At 39.1% G+C, this 20,436-nt stretch overlaps 2 protein-coding genes across 3 annotated transcripts in view; both read left to right on the top strand.

Annotated features, from left to right (window-relative positions):
• The window catches only part of agps (alkylglycerone phosphate synthase), a 198,260-nt gene that overhangs the window by 75,752 nt on the left and 102,072 nt on the right, over positions 1 to 20,436 (top strand). The gene's annotated exons all lie outside the window — the stretch shown is intronic.
• Positions 1 to 20,436, top strand: part of nfe2l2a (nfe2 like bZIP transcription factor 2a) — a 35,740-nt gene that overhangs the window by 119 nt on the left and 15,185 nt on the right. The window contains exon 1 of one of the 2 annotated variants that reach the window (XM_020510011.2): positions 764 to 889. The exons of the other annotated variant lie outside the window; for it this stretch is intronic. Coding sequence (XP_020365600.1) covers positions 857 to 889 — 33 coding nt within the window. The 5' untranslated portion in view covers positions 764 to 856. Of the gene's footprint in view, positions 1 to 763; positions 890 to 20,436 lie in introns of those variants that run through there. 2 annotated transcript variants of the gene reach the window in all.

Here is a 20,436-nt window from a genome sequence, read left to right as displayed (position 1 = left end):
CTTTGGATAAATACTGATGTCAGCTGCAAATTTTAACTATTGTACATATATACTGAATTGAATGACTCTTTAAACCTGATTGAATGAAGTGGTTTTATTGTGTTGATTTTGTCTTTTTCTAGATATAGACTTTTAAAACTAGATATATTTTCTAATCGTATTTCGATTAAATACGTGACCATTTCTAAACTTATTTTCAAAAATGCTTATATCCAATGGTTTTGCTACAAATACTGCAAGTATCAAACTTCCTGGGGGAGGGATTTAAGCCATATTATGAAAGCTGATCTTGTTCACGGTCATTTCGAATTTTAAGTGTTAATATACCATTTTCATCCTTTATGTCTACAATAGCCTGTATTTTTTAATTGCATGTAAATACTTAGACGTATACAGGGAGGATATGCTCCTATTACAATATTTTTAAAAACAAACTGTACTCTTAATTATACGGCGTTGCTGAGCCTGGGGTTATGAATGATCTCTTTAGATTTGAGATCAATCAAAAAGCCAGACATTACCATTAGTGCAATATGTTGCATTCAATGTGCGGGTCTGTACCGCTCCTTTTCATACAATCAAATTATACCTGGCACATAGCGTTCTGTTCGGCAGACCGGACTGACGATGACGGATGGGTGGAAGCACGGCCTGATGATCGACAGGGTGGGAGCGAATCGCAATGGTGGGGGCGGGACGTGAAGCGTGATTGACGGAGAGATGCGGCCTGTTGAGTGGTCCGGGCGGCGGCGGGCAGGGCTAGGGCTGAGTCTCGCGGAGCTCTGGCCAGCGTGCGTCACAAGAGCTGGAAGAGTCAGGCCGGTTGCGCGTGATCGAAGGGCGATAGGTAGCGACGATGGAGATCGAGCGGCCAGTGGCGCAGCAGCAGGTACAAATACCAGCCAGTATCTAGTAATCTCTCAGCGACAGCTTCAGTATAGACAGCAGGGAAACGTTTCGGAGCAAATTGGCCGGGGGCAAACATGTAGCAAAGGGAAGCAAACTAGTTAAACTTTAAAGATAGTTCGCTCTGAACGTGTTACACGAACGTTTTCAATGTGGCGGTGGATCGTTTACGTAAAAATGAACAGGTTCTCGTGGTTAAAGTAAATTGGGTGACTAGTTTTAAGATCGAGGTCATTTGTCTCTCTTTTCCTTCCCCTCACCAATTTTCATCTTTGGATTGGATTGGATTTCCTCACCCATCTACTCCCACGACATACTTTCGAAGCCTCTGACGATATGAAGCGCAACGTTGAGACCTGGGCGTTATTTCAAAATCTGCGCCAAACTTATTGCACAGTGCCAAGTCATTTTTATTGTCCTGAAAAGTGTCTGAAAAAGATTGGCCGCAAGGACATTTGTCTGTATCGTGCTGGTCCCCATGACGGTAACTTTGCGTGGGCCAGTGCAGCGTTTCCCAGTCTTGTGATTTTTCTGAAGAGCTTTCGAGGTTGGTCGTCGTCTGACCCCTTGAGGTTTCCAGCTGATACCAGGGTGTGATCTTGTCCCCACCCACAAGCCTTTACAGTAACTGGATGGCAGGTGAAAGACAAGCTGGTCCGACAGGGTTTGGTTCTGTTTATCGAACGCTCAGCAAACATACTGATTAAAAATAAAATCTACAGTTTCTTCTTTAAACTTTAAACTATTTCCCTTCCTCTCCGTAACCTGTCAAACCGATTGTTCCTCCTTTATTTGTCCTAACATTTCAATTCGGTGTGTTGTGTCACGTGAGTTACATTCGTGTTTGGCTAGATTCCTGACCTTTAGTACGAGTTGCAGCGATTGTAGGACAACATTTTTTTTTTCTGGTAGTAAATGATTGATATAGATGGCTTGACTGCTTTGCGTGATGTTGTGAAATATTTACTGTACGGTGAAGGTCATTAGCCACAGATAGAATCTATAAATGGTTGCAGCACAAGAAGCCGTTCCATCCGTTTTGTTCCGGCTGGATCTACAGAGTTCAGATCAAATTCTGATCAAATTAATTACAATCAACTTCCTGGCTGTGTATTGTACAAAGTAAAGGATGAAAATGGAGGTGAACAATTTTTAATAAAAAAAAAGTTTTTAAAGAACAATGGAGGCCTGCCAAGGAAATATTCTAATTTGTCTATTTCTCCATCACTGAAATCTGCAACCCTTGGGAAGGTTCACAGCGGTGTGAAGTTGTTGTGTCTAGGTACCTTTGCTAAGTTTTTACTCAAAATCCAATTGTCTTTAGTGTAGGCATTGTTTAATTACTTTAACTGCTAATTTACATGTTTAAACATTCCATTTCCTTCCTTTCTAATCGGGTATTGTTTTGATCCAATGCTGTACTCTGGACACTAAGAATATTACAAAAAGAAAACTGTTTACTTGTCTTTTTCTTTTAAAAATACCGTATAATATGCCTAGGTGAGTCAAAAATTCCTTTGCCTGTCAATCATTGACAATTGACATTTCTACAGCACTCTTTAGGGTGAAATATCTCTGGGTAATTCATAGGAGTGTTATCAAACAAAATTAAACCATGAGATATTCAGTCATATGACTGATAGCCTGCTCAAAGATGTAGATTTCAAGTTGTGTTTTAAAGAAGCCAAGAGAGGTTTGTGAAATAAGTGTTGCTTCAAGTGTGCAGAAGTCCATTTTGAATGGATTTGTGCAGTGCACTAGTTTTTCTTGGTCATGCTGGCTGCCAGCTACGTAACTACAGTTCATGGCTGGAGTCCAGTTGTTAGGCAATGAATAGCCAATAGCAAGTTTAATTTGAAATGGAGAGAAGGATGGAGGTAAATCTTGATCTGTTGATTTGAGTACCCATTTGTATTTGTTACTCGTGGATTAAAGTATCTATTCGTGTTCCTTAATTTTGTATATCAGTTTGCAAAATTGCAGTAACTTCTTTTTCTGGCTGAGAAACCACAATCTTAAAAGCACATACGTGGTCACTCATTAGTTTTTCCTACGAAAGTAAGAATCTGCATCTGAATGAACCTGTGCATACCTTTTCATGACTCCACAAGCCAATCTCATTTTTGAACTACCGGGAGGACGTTAGATGGAGCTGCCTGAAAGCTGATGCAAATGAATATCTGGTTTGATCAGCACTGTAAGACTGTTCCCATATCTATGAATTCTGGAGTTCCCAAGGATTTATCCTTGAAACTCAGCTTTTTTCTCATGGAGATGCTGCTGCTTGCTGACATCAGCTGTAGACGTATTCCAAATATATCATGAAACCTGGCTTTACCTTGCCACCAACACTCTCCACTTACTCACTATCTTTTTAGTATTGTCAGATAATTTGTCTAACATGCTCACAATTAAAATTTGGGAAGAACAAAGCATTTGAAGCTAGCTACCAATTTCATTCTGCTACCTGACAGCTATCTCTGTCTGAATCAGAATTTGCCACTTTGGTGTTCTACTTGACCCTGATGTGGATTTCCAATCTCACGTACTTTCCATCACACAGACCACCTGCATATGATGTCCCACTGAGTCAGACTATCTGCTGCTGAAACCTTAACCCTCTTATTTTCAGGCTTGACTATTTGAGTTCTCTCCACCTGATGAGCACTGAACTAAAAGAGACATTAGAAGTGGTGAATAAATGTTTGGTCAAAAAGCTAGTTTTAAGGAATGCCTTAAAGGAGAAAGGAAAGGTTTGAAGAGGGAACTGGAGCATAGTGACAATACAGTTAATGGGTCACTTCCCATTTTACACAGCCAGTGGTGGGACAAGACAGAAGAGGCCCAGCTGAGAGCAATGCTATGTTTAGGGAGCTGAAGGACTTGGCAATACTATGATAGAGACAAGTCAAAATACTTTTAAGCACAAGGACTACTTGAAATTTGAACAGTGCAGGACTGTGATCCAATATAGATAAATGAACCTGGAGTAAATGAGCAGACGTTGGATAGAAATAAACTGTAGAGTTTTTGGTTGAACTGACATTTGTGGGGAATAGGAGGTTGATCAGAGAGCTCTGGAATTATCAGATGTGACTAAGACATAAACAAGAAGTTCATAATAAGTATGAAGCTAAGTTAGGCTGTAGTTACTTGTTTGAGTATTCTATGCAGTTTTGGTACCCCATTACATGTAACTCAATTTATGGAGAGATTAGAGCCCAGAAGCACCAGGTAGAAGTCAGTTACATCTATGGGAAACTGTACTTGAGGCTAGAGTTGAGGTGTTGAGACAGGTTCTATTTCATATTTCCTCCCAACTTTCTAGTCTGGTTTTTAAATAATCAAGGATTCTGATGGGGGTGACGTTTTGCAGAGGGAAACCTTCTATTTGTGGAAACTACTTGGATCAATATTTGGAACTTCAAGTGTGATGAGAGGGTCAGAGAAATTGCTGTGCAGAAATGTTGAAAATTGTGCACTTTGTCACAGGGGATGGTTGATGTATCTTTGCCTTTTTAATGACATTGAATATCCAATTAAAGCAGATGAAGACAAACTAGTTTTGTCTTGCTCTAGTGATATCAGCAAGGAGTAGATGGGCTGAATGTCCCATTTCTGTGTGGTAAGCTTCTGTTAATGAGCACACATTGCCAATTAAGTGCTTCTGACATAATCATTGCCTATGAAAGTGCTTTGGAATCTCCTGGGATGCATCCTAGGTCACAATAATGTAAGTGTGTGAACTATGGCTACAGTGTTCTGATCCTGCTTAGAAATGGAAGCTGTGCAGAAGGCTGCAAATGTTACAACCTTTTCCAAAAGGGTGGGATCAGGGATAAGCAGACCAATCAGTCCTACATCAATTGTGGGGAAAATCTGAGATTAATTCAGGACAGAATTGACACTTTGAAAAAATATGGGTTAAACAATGAAAACCAGCATTTGCTAAATTTAAATCTTTCCTCAAAGAACTCAAGTTATTTAAGAAACAGAGGGCAGATGAAGGTGGTGTGAGACGTGTATGTACCTGGACCTATGGACTGCTTCTGTAGTGGTTACAGATTATAATAGACTCATTAGTTGTTAACTTAGTATTTTCTAGAATCTAGCAAACTAGTGGAGTGGAAAAAAACAAGTGTAACACACTTGTAAAGAATGGAGAAAGACTGAATATAGATGTTGACCTATGGTTTTCTGTCACTGGGGAAAATGAAATCAATTTTTAGAGATTGTGGGACATTTAAAAATTCATAATACAATTAGATGGACCTGAGGGTTAATGTACCCAAGTCTTTTTGAAGGTGATAGAATGAATTGAGAAGACTGATGCTTTTTTAAGAAAATAACAGGTGTAATCTTGTCATTAAATAGAGGCTTGGAGCACAACAAGGAGGTTATGCAAAATCTTTATCAACCCTGGTGAGGGCAGAGTATTTTAGCCAATTCTGGATGTCACATTTTCTTTTGAAGGATGTCAAGACCTCGGAGAGTGGTGATGAGATTTAATGGAATTTGTCCATAAGATTGTTCCAGGAATTCTCCTTTCCAGAAGGTTAAGGGGAGATTTGGAAGTGTACAAAACATCTGAAGTATTTTATTACAGTAAATGAAAATCTGCTTCCAGTAGTAATAGGCTTGATAAACAGAATACACCAGTTTGAGATAATTGACAAATGAAACGTACAGAAACATTTTTACACAGTTTGTTGTGAACTGGAATACACTGCCTGAAGCATTGGCGAAATCGGTGTCTAATACCATTTTGTAAAAGAATTGAATAGGTGCTTAATGGGAGGGAAAATACTAGGCTATGGAGAAAGAGCAGGGGAGTGAACATGAAAAGTGGTATAATACAATTGGCTTCTTGTGTCATACTTTACTTCAGTCATACTGAAAGCACTGTTCTTTGTTAGAAATACTACTGAGTAACAAATAGGGTAAAATAAATAGTTGTTAGTAAAAGTAAGGATTTGGGTATTGAAAAGCAAAGGATTAATAATAAGTAAGAAATGGCTGGTTTGAAAGTGACTGTGAATTTGAAGAAAGGTCTGTACCTGAAATGTTAACGCCATTTACTGCTGTCTGATGTGTTGCTGGCATTTGTTTGATTTCTACCATTGTAGACTTTACTTTTCTTGACTGTACAATTCACCATAAATCATAAGTTTGTACTTCTATTTAGAATGATACACCCTTCAATTTAAAGTATTTGTTAATTTGTTCTTGTACTGTTTGCTAACATTCATAGGCATTCCATTGATATTTTGAAGTTGTTGATTACAAAATTATCTAAAGGGTGTGGAAATGGTTATCTTGGTGAACTCGAGTCAGAGCCTGCGCACTGAGTCTGTGTGAACTGTGCCAGTTACTACTGTTCTTCCCATACCACCTGGCTTTGATCCTGGTGTTAATGTACGAGTGTTTTTGTTTTATTGAACTTTTTAATGTGTTTTTTTAAATAAATTAAACACCACCTTTTAAATTTGATAAACTAATCTGGTGATGAATGAAGTCTAAAATTTGTGGATAAAATATTTGATATGGTTCAAGTATGCTGGTAGATTCATGACTATATTGTTGTAAATTAACAAGTTTGATTTATTTGATAGAAAAATATTACGGTCTGACCTAAACCTATTCTAGCAAAGCTTATGACAAACTGCATGCTAGCAGCCCATTGCCAGCTAAATCACCGTCATCTAATTTTGATATTCAGCAGTGGATGGGATTTCAACATCTTAAGGATTACAATTGACTAGAAACTGAACTAGACTAAGCATTATTAATACTATCTTTACAAGAGCAGATCAGGCTAGGAATTCTGCAGTGAATAGCTCACCACCTGACTTGTCAAAACCTGTCTGCCATCTATAAAGGCACAAGTCAAAAAGTGTGAAAGAATACTGTTTACTTGTCTGGATGACCAAAACATCCAAGAGGCTTGATGGCACCCCATCTAACACGTACAAAATTTGTTGCTTCTTCAATGGAAGTAGTATATACCATCTGCAAGATGGAGTACAGCAACTCACTAAGGCTGTTTTGACTGCATCATTCAGACCCTAACCACTATCACCTAGAAAGCCAAGGGCAGCAGATACATGGGGTCCTCACTATTTGTAAGTGATACATGTCAGAAAAATCCAACGAATAGCGAAAGAACAAAAAAATTTGTCTCATAGGAATTAATGAGTTCATTTAATTTTGGATGTTGCTGAAAATTCAAAATGGAAGAGCTGAACAAATAATGAAAATTGATCACTGATGAAAGAGGGACATGTATGCTGAACAACAGCTATGGGGCCACGAATAGAGCCTCCCGCCCCGTGTAAGGGAAACAAACAAACACTTGCAAGTGTCCCTCTGAGTCTCTTACTATTGTGAATTGGAATTGTAGCACTTTTCCAGGATTCTGGCCCAGTGATAGTAATGGAAGTCCCTTACTAACAATATTGCGATTATATTGATATCATATGGACTACAGCTGTTCCAGAAGGCAACTCATCACCTTTCAAGGGCAATTATGAATTGTCAACAAATACCACTTTGCCAGTAATGCCCACATTCCATGAATGAGTTTAAAAATTCGCATGTCTGAATATTAGCCACTTTTCTGTAGTTGAACGTTTTTCACTTAATCTCTTTATGCCGCACTGTCAACTTTGATCTGCCGATTGGATGAGCAGATGTGAAATGCAATTTAATTACATGGGTGACTTCACCTGTGAACAGTGCTTCTCGTCTTCAGCTAGTTTCTGTACAAAATCCTGTGGTGTTTGCTACTTAAAATAAATTTGGTTTATATTTTAAAAGTATCTATGCTAAATAGTTTGTGTGTATATATATAAAAATTTCAACAATAAAATTATACGGTGAGAGCCAAATGCTTTTGTTCAAAGTTAATTCTAAATTACACCTGTGAGTATGTTATACCAGCTGCAGCTTGTTCCTGATGTCTCCCTAAATTATTAATGGCCATACTTCAAAATTACATTATTGATTTCCTTAAGCACTTCTATAGAACATAGAACTGTACAGCACAGTACAGGCCCTTTGGCCCACGATGTTGTGCTGAACTCTTACCCTAAACCCAAGGTCTATCTAACCTCCACGCCTACCTTTATACTATCATCCATATGCCTATCTAATAGCCACTTAAATGCCCCAAATGAGTCCGACTCTACTACCCTCTCCAGCAATGCGTTACACGCCCCTACCACTTTCTGTGTAAAGAATCTACACTTCTAGCCCATAACTTTTAAAATTGTTCATTAATGGGGTTTGGTTGCTGTTTACTCAGCTGACCTTTATTGCTCATCCCCAACTTCTTTTGACGACAAGCTACCTTCTTGATCCATTGCAGTCCATGTGGCTAATGTACGCCCACAGTGCAGCTAGAATAGTATTCCAGGATTTACATCTATTGACTAAATTAAGGAATGGTGGATGTAATTTCATGTCAGGGTGGTGTTTGATTTGGAGGTAACTAGGAGGCAGCGGTGTTCATTTGCATCTGCTGCCATATTCTCTCAAGCAAAACTGATTGTGGATTTGCTGTTGACGCTGTTGAAATAGCCTTTTGCATTGAAAACCACAATAATTGGAGTAAGTCAATGTGATTTTACTGAACGAAAATTCTATAGGACAATTTTTTTTTTTGAGGATTTACCCAGTAAAGTAGATGAACAGGAATAAGTAGATGCAGTGTATATGCTAATAGTTCCAAAAAACATTTGATAAAATTCCACACAACCGGTTAATAGCCAGGATAATATCTTATGGGTTTGTGGTAATATTTTATCGAGAATACAAGATTGGTTGATGGACAGAAAACAGAATGAGCATACTTGATGCATTTTCAAGTTGGAAGGTGGTGAAGAGATGGTGCTGGGGGTCTTGGCCATTTACAATCTACGCTAATGACTTGGATGAGGTGAGTAAGTAATATCCCCAAGTTTGACACATGATTAGTTGAGAATTAAGTTGTGGGGAGGACAGAGGTATTACATAGGTTGAGTGGGCAAAATATGGCAGATGGATTATAAGAAAGTGTGAAGTTCTTCACCTTTGCTGAGAAGAATAGAAAAGCAGAATATTTTTAAAATGTGAAACTTCTACTGATATTCAGATGTAGGTATGCTCATCCAAAGTACGGAGAAAGTTAGAATGCAGGTACAGCAAACAAGTAGGAAGACAAATGCTATATTGTTGTAGCTGGAGAGAAATCCTGCTATAATTGCACAGGGCTTTTATGAGACCACATATGGAGTGGTGAGTGCAGTTTTGATGTCTGCATTTTGGGGGGGAAAAATGTACTTGCATTGGACTCCATAAAGCTTACTGGGATGATGAGATGATAGTATATTTGGGATTGGAAGCTTCCAGGACTACGTACATAAAGTTTCTGCATGTAGTAATCTTGGCATATCGGGCCTAGATGTGCTATAAATCTCTTATATTATTGCAAGCCAGTGAATAAAAACGAAGAGCAGGGCTGCAGTCAAGTGAAGGTTATTCTTGTGAAATACATAATCTAAAATAACCGGTTCCAGTTCATTGAAAGAAACGTGCTGATCTTATCTGACGTAGGTAAACGACAATGGAGACAATGCTGTGTTTGCTTTGCTTGCTTTCAGGTGAGTTTAATTATTAGCAAAACTTTTTAAAAATTGATAATCCAAACCAAAAATACTTGCACTTGTTTTTGGGCTTTCCTCTCCTTACTTTCTTAGCACTAAAAGCTGTTAATTGTTTTTGCAAGCAAAACTTTTTAGGATTAGGGTTAGAAAAGTGGTCTACTTAAGTTTTATGTATGATTAGAGAACTCCAGATGATGGGTTGCCACACGGGTATTTGTATTGACTCCTCGCTTCACTCCTTAAGCAGATGCACATTATTCTCCATGTTTAGAGTACATTTTCCAAGCTGACCATACAGGTGGTGAAGTTCAATTCCAGTGACTGTATGGGATAGATGGCAGCAGCTACATGTCCCACCTGATATCTTCCCACCAGGAAGGGCAATTGGATGAGGTATTCAGCAGTTGGCCAATCTCCAGTCACCTGCTTCATGTTCCATCTGAAATTAAATGTTGCCTGCTACATTTTTTTTCTGTCTGGTTTGTTATGCTTGTGTGTCAAGAGCTCTTCATTTCTAATGTCAGCTGATGTTTTACCTTTGGTCTAATATTTTCTGTATCTGTTTTAAGTATTTAACAATAATTTGTTGCTTTACTCAGTATCTGATCTCACGGTGAATATAGCAGGATTCATTGTAGTGTAAAGGAAGGTTTTTTAAATTTGGTGGTTGTGTGTATGAAACCTGAATGTTGGGTTTGTTTGCAGGTTGCCTTGGAGATGCATCTAAGCAGTTCAAGATTGGAGTTGTGCAAGCTTAAAACTATGGTTAAACCTGAATCCATTTGATTTTAGAAAAATGGGGAACTGTAGCTATGTGAAGTACATCAACAAATTTAAACTAGAAAAAAGTTATAAGGTGCTTCACAGGAACAAATAATCACAAAGATTGAGCCACATAAGGAGATATTGGTCACAGATAAGATGTTATTAAAGCCTAACAGGAAAGAGAAATGGAGAGGTTTAGGAGAAATTCTAGAGTTGGGAGATTAAGCTGCTGAACGCAAGGCCACAAATGGTGGACAAAAGAGAACTGGGAGTGTGGAAGAAGGGAGGAGTGCATATGAGCATTGCTGTAGCACTGAAGGAGATCACAAAAAATAGGGAGAGAATGAGGACATGGTATTTGAAAGTCAGGATGAAAGCTTAAAAATAGAAGCATGGCCAGACCAAGAGCTACTGTGAGTCTTTGAGTACAGAGGTGATTGATAAACAGGACTTGGTGTGATTTTCAGAAATTAGCAGCAGAATTTTGGATAACCACAAGTTTACAATGCAAGACTAGCCAGGAGAGCGTTAGGGAGTTGAATCTCATTGCAACAGAGCTTCCATTAAGGTTTCAGTAGCAGTTCAGTTGAGGCTAAGATAAACACCGATAATGTTTCAGAAGTGGGAAGTAGCCTATTGTGATGGAGGCCATCTGAGGTTGGAAGTTTCACTCTGAAGTAGTAAACTGTTCCCTGGTCTTGACAGTTGCCAGCGAGAGGGATGGAGTTGCTGGTAGCTAGTGAATAGAACAGGGACTGAAGGTATTGACTTGTAACCTATTTAATCTAAAGAAATTTTGCATAGGACTGGATGTCTCAAATAGTATGACAAATCAGAGGCTGTAGAATGTTTGAGAGATATGGTGCTAATACAAGGCCAAACATAATTATCATGCAGGTGGACCCAGATCTGTTTTCAGACTGTCCTGTTGACAGGCATTAACGGTGAAATGGAAGGCGACCAGCTGCAGCCTTTGTGCCTTTTAATAAATAGGGATATTAATGTCAGTATTTTTGAGGGATAAGTGCCAAATGCTGGCAAATGGAATGAAATTAATTTAAGATATCTGGTCAGCATGGACAAGTTGGACTGAAGCGTCCCTGTCCATGCTGTACAGCTCTGTGACTCAATGACTGTATTAGGTGATCTGTTTTTAAAGAAAAGTTTAACAACTTTTTAATTTCTGTTGTTATACTCACTTGTGTTCTGAGTGCTTCTGTGTGCCTATAAAGAAATCTCTTTGATTTTAGTCTCTACCTTGCAATTATGCAAGGTATTTTTCATACTTAGTCAGAACTCTGTGCATTGCACATGAGCTCCAATTGTTCTTGCATCAATCAGCAAGACATTACTGATTTTTGGCGATAGTAGGAACTGCAGATGCTGGAGAATCCGAGACAACAAGGTGCAGGGCTGGATGAACACAGCAGGCCAAGCAGCATCATAGGAGCAGAGAGGCTGACGTTTCGGGCCTAGACCCTTCAAAACCCCCTTCCCCTCCCCCTTTTCTGATGAAGGGTCTAGGCCCGAAACGTCAGCCTCTCTGCTCCTATGATGCTGCTTGGCCTGCTGTGTTCATCCAGCCCTGCACCTTGTTGTCACTGATTTTTGGCGATCCTGTTTCAGAAATGTTGCTCATGGAATAGAGTTTGAGCCTTTTCTTTCATTATGAACATAGAATAAAAGTGTTGGGACAAAAGTATCATTAATACTGATCCAACAAACTTGAAGAAATATACTGGAAACCATTGTGTTGTAGGGGATTATTTTTCTCTGCAGATGTTGGCTACTTGTTGAGCATATTTTCACAGGTGATTATCTCACTTGCATTTGTGACGTGCTTGTGATATCACTATACCTGAGGGTATAAAGATTTTGTATCCCACCTTATCGCTGATCACTTGAAGTGCAATGCTGTACTGGAAGCATGCTCCTCTATGGAAACCTAATAGCTTAATCTTAGTCCAGCCGCTTTTTTTGTGTGGCTAAAAAATATGATGTTTGTACGTACAAAAAAGCCAAAAAAACTCTGAATGCTGGGAATCAGACACTCAAAGCAGAAGTTGCAAGGAAAACGCAGCAGGTCAGGCAATAACTGTTGGGGCAGAGCAGAGTTAACTTTTTTTTTGGGCCCAATGATCCTTCTTCAGAACTGACTGTAATTAGGAAAAGGTGGGTATGCATGTTGACGATTTGGAGAGGTGGGTGCTGGTTGGGTGGAATAGACAGGAATGAAGCCCTGATTTGGGGGTGGGGGGAGGTGGTAGAGAGACAACAGTTGGGCCGGAAAAGGAATTGGTAACAGTCAGCCCTAGGGGAATCAACAGCTGCTAATTGTGTCCATTAGTAACTGATAACAGGCTGGTTGTTACAGTCATACAGCATGGAAACAGACCCTTTTGGTCCAACCCGTCCACACTGACTAGATATCCTAAATAAATCTTGTCCCATTTGCCAGAATTTGGGCCATATCCCTCTGAACCCTTCCTATTCATATACCCACCCAGATGCCTTTTTAAATGTTGTAATTGTACCTGCCTTCACCACCTCCTCTGGCAGCTCATTCCATACACACGCCACCCTCTGCGCAAAATAAGAAGTTGTCCCTTTTAAATATTTCCCCTGTCACCTTAAACTTATGCCCTCTAATTTTGGATACCCCTATCCTGGGGGGGGGAAAAAAAGACTTTAACTTGTCACCCTATTCATGCCCCTAATGATTTTATAAACCTCTATGGTCCACCCTCAGCCTCTCCCAGTAACTCAAACCCTCCAATCCTGCCAACAAAATCTTTTTTGAATCCTTCCCAGTTTAACAACATCTTTTCTACAGCAGGGAGACCAGAATTGAATGCAGTGCTGTATAAGTAGCCTAACCAACGTCCTGTACAACCGCAAAATGACATCCCAACTGCTATAACTCCTAGCACTCCACTTGTCATTATGTGCGCTGCTGGCACAAGGCCTGGTATGTAGTGTTGAGGTAAGAACATGGGAGAAAGTGCTTAGGCCTAAAATTATTGAACTTGACGTTGACTCCTGAAGGCTGCTTTTTCTGTCCAACTGCTGTTCGTGCGCTCTTGTGCTATTGTTTATTCCTCCGCTTCCTCCCACCCCATCTTCGATGTATACGTATCAACTTTTTCCTTAGCTACAAACAGTTATGAAGAAGGGTCACTGGACCTGAAACATTAATTCTGCTTTTTCTCCACAGATGCTGCCAGACCTGAGTCTTTCCAGCAATTTCTGTTTTTGTTAATATTTGTACATAGCTGTAATAAATGTCTTTTGGATCCTTCATGGCCACAATATTCACATCTGGTTTCTTTCGTTTTGAGAAAAGATAAAGCATTCGCGCAACAGGTAAAATACCCTGTTGGAGGAAAACTTTCTCCTCCACAAGATGAGCTGGTCATGAGTTGGTCAGTATTCATCTTGAGTCCACATGGTGCAAATTCACGTGCCAATAACGAGTTATTGGAAGTGATCAGAAATGGGAAAACTCTGATTTTGTTTTTCCCCCTTTTACTGAATGGAAGATTGAAGCCCCAATTGTAGCATCTTTGCTGCATGGTATGGATTACAGATGGGGTCCTAAGGCCTGTCAAATTGGTATTAGTTTAACCAAGGCAGGAATTCTAGCTAAGTGAAAATACTAATGGAGCAATAGCCTCTGCATTTCATTTTATATTCATTTGTAAATAAAGCAACAAAAGAAACATATTTGGTATTGTCAAAGATGCTTTGCATGAAATAGTATACATTAAATTGTGGCTATTTGCTTCACTTTTTCTGATCTAGCATTAAACATCTTCAAAAAATGTCTCAAATGTGGTTATTGAATTCACTTGTACTGAGAAAATTGAGAGCCTTGCCATGGTTACTAAAATCTTCAAACATGTTAGTTGCTGCCTGCAGATAAGATCTTCTGTAAACATGTTGATGCACTACTTGATTGCAAGAAGTCATCTTGCTCCAGTAAGAATCTGAGCATTTTGCTAATGTGAACGATGCTTTTTATTAACAATGAAGTAACTTACAACATAGCTGTGCCAAACTCAATTAATTAATCCATGTCAATTATCTGTGTGTAATGATACAAAATAAAGAATAAACTAAGTTATGTCATGCTTCATTGAGATTGTGGTTTCTTATTATCAACATTTTTAACATCTCTGCTTCAGTGAAAACATTCATAGTTTTCCCATTTAGAAAATCTGTGTATTCCTAGTCGTGCTGTTCTAAAAATGTTTGTATACACTTATTTTTCATCCGGGGTGGAATCTGCCAGCCCTAACTTGGAAATTCCCTCTCCTGAGTTCAAGAGAAATGTTGTAAGACCATAAAATATTAGAATAGAATTAGGCCACTTGTCCCATCAAGTCTGCTCTATAAGTCTTTGCTAGTCTTCTCCCCACAAGCCTTGATTCCATTACTAATCTAAAACCTATCGCACTGTCTTAAGTACACACAGCGACTTGGCCTCCACAGCCCTTTGCGGCAATGAGTTCTTCAGATACACCACTCTCTAGCCGAAGAAGTTCCTCCTCATCTCTGTTCTGCAGGGTTGTCCCTTTGCTCCGAGGCTGTGACTTCAGATCATAGTCTGTCATGGTGAAAACGTCTTCTCCATGTCCACTCTATTCGGGCCTCTGAGTGTTCTGTCAGTTTCAACGAGAGGAAAAAAAAAATCCCCCTATCCTTTTAATTTCCATGGGGTACAGACCTGGAGTTCTCAACCACTTCTCACATGGTGAGCCCTTTGATCTATGGGATCATACTTGTGAACCTGCAAAACCAGCAGATCCTTCTTTAAATACAGGGCCCAAAACTGCTCACGATATTCCAAATGTGGTCTGACCTGAGTCTTATACAGCGTCAGCAGTGCATTCCTGCTCTTGTATTCTAGTCCTTGTCCAATGATTGCCAACATTGCATGAACCTTCCTGATGCCAGCTGAACCTGCATGTTAATCCTTTGTGCTTCAGATTTCTGAAGCCTTCCCCATTTAGAAAATAGTTGGCATCTCTTCGTCCCACTGAATATATTATTGTAGCAACAATGTAACTTATTAGAATGTTGTATTATCACTTGACTATTGCATGCAGGCCTGTTTGAAACCTAAACCACACTTCCCAGCATGACTGTGCTGTGATCTTAAACCCCTAACTAAAGTCCTGTTTTGGGAGTGTCAGAAATACTATTAGTTATTTCCCCAATATCAACAGTTTGGGGGGAGACAAAATGTTTGTGTCTAGTGTGTTAAAACAATTTTAGTTATCAATTTGAAGGAGAATTATGAAATTGGATTGAATAACAAATCCCTGTATGGACTAAATGCCGTGACTACAAAAAAATAGGTCAGTGGCTGGGAATTCTGAAGCAAGTAACTCACCACCTGACTCCAAAGCTAATTTCAAAGCCCATGTCAGGAATACTCTCCATTTACCTGGATGAATGTGACTCCAAAGTCGTGAACAATATCCCAGATAAAGAAGCCTGTTTAGAATGGTAGCCCATTAAGTACTTTGCCTGTTGACCACTGGAAACATTTACTCCCTTTACGACTGCTGCTTAGTTGTAGCCATGTGTACTGTGTACAGGAGCACTTCAATTCACGAAGGCTTCTTTGATAGCACCCTTTCAAACATGCAATCTCTACCACCATGAAAGATCAGGGCAATAAATGATCAGGAACACCAATACTTGCAGGTTTCTATGCCAATTGTACAGAATCCTTACTTGGAGCAATATCTCAGTTCCTTCAGTGTTGGCGGGTCAAAATTCTGGAACTCCTTCCCTTGCAGCATTGTGTTTGTGCCACTCCTTGGCCCATTGGACCAACTGATCAAGATCCCTTTGTAATCTTAGATAACATTCTTCCCTGTTGACTATACCACCAATTTTGGTGTCATCTGCAAACTTACTAATCATGATTCTGAAATTCTCATCCAAATTTATATAAATAATGAGGATGGATAATAAGTGCTGGCCTTGAAAGCGGTCTTGGTGTAAGAATGATTTTTTTTTTGTTAAAAGAACATCTGTTGAGTACATACTGAGAATGTAAATCTATCCTGTAAAGATACTTTCAGAATGTAAATATTTAGTGTGTATTTACTCTAATAGGTCTTTGCATGATAGTGTCAAATTTTGTTTTATAACACTCCTAAGAAGCACCTTGCATTTGTTTTCTGAGTGCCAGTCGACCACAACAGTTCAGGGTTAAGATTGCGGAGAACAGTAACTGTCACTACTGGCACCCTGCACCACCAGTTGATTAGACTAGCAAAGGACTATTCCCTCTAGTAGTTCTCAAACTTACTCACATTGGTAGCAGAGCCTGTTAACATTTTAACAAAATAAGTTAGAACAGCACATGAAAATCTTCACTAATAATTAGGAAAGATTTCCATCCAGTGGATTGATAATATATGCATGAATGTTTCTAAAATGGATCTGATTGATATACAAAGTCTTTCACATAAAATAAGATGCTTAGGCAAGTGCGAATTGCAGTACTTGATTAATGATGTGCAGTCTGAAATCCTAAAGCTGATTCATACATGCAGTACTGTCTTTGCATTTTTAACTTGAATAATACATACTCGCCACTTCAGGACATTCAGAAATAGTGACAAAACCAAACCCTTGCAGGTGGATTTTAATCTGATTTTTAATGACTCAGTGATAGCGATTAATTCATCTAAGATCTGATGAACAGCTAATCTGTCCAAAACGACACACCACAGATGCTCGAAATTGAATCAGAGAAGTTACTAGAAATGCAGGTTAGTCACTCTCTCTGGAGATAACAGATAATGTTTCGGGTATGGACATTGATCAGAGCTGGAAGTGAGTAGATATTTAGCATTGTTAGCTTTCTAAATATTAATGATAGTACAAACACATGGAAATAATAGTTTTCAGGAAAACAAATTGGTTAGATGAGCAAATTCAAAAAAATCACTTGAAAAATTACATCATTTACAAGACACTGAATATGTTTCCAGTTGATGTGCTATAGCCAGTGTGTTAGCATAGAGGATAGAATTTGCCTGTTCATCACATCATGCTTTCAGCGCTTTCTGTTGGCTGTTTGGTTCCAAAGGGATTAATGCTGGGGATTTCATTAAGCTCTACCAATAGGATGCCCAAAGATTTGGGTGGAAAACAACTCTCCTTTCAAAGAAGGTAGTCTTGCCATTTAAGTCTCCTCAAAGTCTTAATGATATCTATTGTATCAATGAAACTTGTACCTGATCACTGTCGTGTGATTAATTACACCTTGGTTAAGACCAAAGTTGCCTCTTATTAGTCCACTTTGTTGCATTCCTTTAGCACACTTGACAAAGCATACTCTGTAAACCGAACCACAAAGGAGGATGGCAGCTGCAAATCTGTCTTATGGTGACCACGTGTCCAACTAGCTGATATGATGTGCTAAACGGTGGTAAGGTTCCATCATACAACCAACAGTTTTTTGTTTTTTTATTGACTGTGGAAAAGAGATGGATACTTAAGTCCAGAGTTGCATCTACAATATGTAGGTTTGCTGGTGTGTGGTTAAACCCTAGTGCTCGTGAATCAGACCCCCCAGCTGGCAGGAAATAGATTGTCTTGTGGGTATCTCAGTGGAGAAGAAAGCTAAGATAGTAAATGCTGACTAAATACTCCACTAAATCCAGAGTAGAGTCCTGAAGATGACTTGTAAAGTCAATTATCATGTGACTTTGTCATCTGCAGCAGAGCATTAATTTTTATCATTTTACTTTGATATTGTCAAATGCTAAGATGTGATCCCAGATGCTTGAACAATGTAGGATCTCCAAACTATTTGCTCAGGCCTCGACCCTGTAGAGGACACTGCAGCCCTGTGATCTACTTTCAGCACTACTCAAGAAGCCGCAGTTGCGGGCTATAAGCCCTCATTCAACTTGGCACCAGGTATTACGTCTAATGGTGAAAAAGATCATTTATCATTGGATAGCAACTGCCCACTTGAAGCTGGGCAGCCTGTAGTCAATTAAGTGCATGCTTCAATGGGTTCTTCAAGCTTTGTCATCTTACGATAGATGGTTTGCTAATCTATGCACTAACTAGAATAAATTCAACCAAGAAGACACCAGACTTTCCCATCGCAAGCAGAAATATAACCTACAAGTTGACAGTGCTTTTAAGACAACTATGATTTAGCCTTGAATATTCTTTCTTATCGTGGACATCTCAACTGTACAAGAAACTTGGCTGCCTCAAAGTAGATGCCTTTAAAGAGAAACTTCACTTCTGGCAGGGGAAATTCCCCAAAAGCAGCATAAGTATGGAGTAGGTCTGGCAGCTAAAAATGACACTCCGTGTATAAGGCCCTGTCTCCCTTGCCCCTGGACCCCAAGACGGCTGAGATTTCTTATTGTTTGCTTATCAACAGCATGAGCCCAGTTAATCTCCTTCATCTTTGTCCTGACATTTGACACTTCACTATCAGATATCGGTCTCCCTGTCAAAGCCAGCATTTGTTGCCTGTCCCTAATTGCCCTTGAACCAATTGGCTTGCTAGGTCATTTTATAGGTTGAGAAAAACATACATTTCTGTGGTTCTGAAGTGATATGTCGGCCAGACTGGGGTAAGGAGGGCAGATTTTCCTCTTTGTATCATTGAGTGAACCAAATGCCGTAATGACAATGTCTTTTAAACCCACTACTGTCCTTGCTGGTCTAGCCTACGTGTGACTCCCAAACTCTCAGCAATGTGCTTGACTCCTAACCCCCACTCTGGGCAATTAAGAATAAATGAAAATTAAATTCTCTTTTTTTTAATCCATAATTCTCATGTAAAGTTCGCTGCAAATTTTTTTAAAATTTCTGACTTTACACCCTATTGTTTTTTCAAAACAATTTATTTGACCATTTGAAGAAATCCTACACTTTACAGCTTGTTTACTATTTCTTCCCTGTGTTTGTCTCTCATCCTTCATTCTGTTTTACACTGTTTATCTGTAACGCCTTTCAAATTTACCCAAGGATCCCCACCCACACAATTAATTCATCTGTTTTTGTAGATACAGATTGATCTGCGTGTTTCTAGAATGAAGTTGTGTGGCTCATGCAATGTGTTTATCTTTGCATCTGACCTCCAAGTCTGGCAGGACTCCGTTTGGAATCCAAGCTGCTTTAACTAGCTTTACATAGCTCAAGTTTGTACACAGTTGATCCTTAGTAGATGAAAGGTGTGGTGTTTAAATTTGGATCCCGGCTTTGGCAGTTTCTTAATAAATGATTGTCTTGAGCTGAAATTCACTTGAAATATTTAACTTCAATAGACCTCTCCAAATGTCGAAGCTTTTTGCATAATCCTGATGAGACAAAGTATAATGCACATGATCTTCACTAACTTGTGACTGGAAACAAACTACATAACTGCATAGAATTACATGGAGCCTACAGCACAGAAGTTGTTTGGCCCACAGGGTCCACACCAGTGATAGTGCTCCATGTGAATTTTACCCATCCGACATTATGTAATAACTAATAACATGTTATTTCATGTCCTTTTCATGTTCTCTTAAATACATCCATGCTATTTCAAATTCAAGCCAACTTCCAGGTAAAGAGGTCACTTCTGAATTCCTTTAATAGATTTATTGACCCAGTCAATCTTGTACGTAATTTTTAAAACTTTGAGTTTAGGGTTGCATTTGAAAGTTAAAATACACTTGCTTTTCACTTTGACTAATCCATCAATTCCTTGGAATTGAAGAACTTTCTACGTCCCTTCAGCTCCGAGCTGCCCTGAAAGTTTAATCCTAGAGAGTGTGTTTATTTCTGTCTTGTTTCTCTACAAGAAATCAAGGGCAATCCAACATCCTCTTGAATACAAGCGTAGTGTTTAATATACTGCTGTCATCATCTGAGCGGGTTGTTGACAGTTTGCATCTGTTACGCTACTAGTATGTACAATCGGATATTTCTAGAGGAAAGTCCTCTTTTGTCTTAATGTTGCTCTATTCAGCTAGTAATTCCTTTCACACAGACATGTTTACAGAGGCATTTAATAACTGACTGTCAACAGCGTGTTAGACTGAAAATTATTTGGACAGAATTTTCTTAAATGCATGGTCTGTAA

The sequence above is a fragment of the Rhincodon typus genome, chromosome 7 (assembly GCF_021869965.1).
Source record: "Rhincodon typus isolate 14 chromosome 7, sRhiTyp1.1, whole genome shotgun sequence".
Classification (NCBI taxonomy): domain Eukaryota; kingdom Metazoa; phylum Chordata; class Chondrichthyes; order Orectolobiformes; family Rhincodontidae; genus Rhincodon; species Rhincodon typus.
Note: the sequence above shows the minus strand (reverse complement) of the source record. Positions and strands in the feature narration are given on the sequence as shown.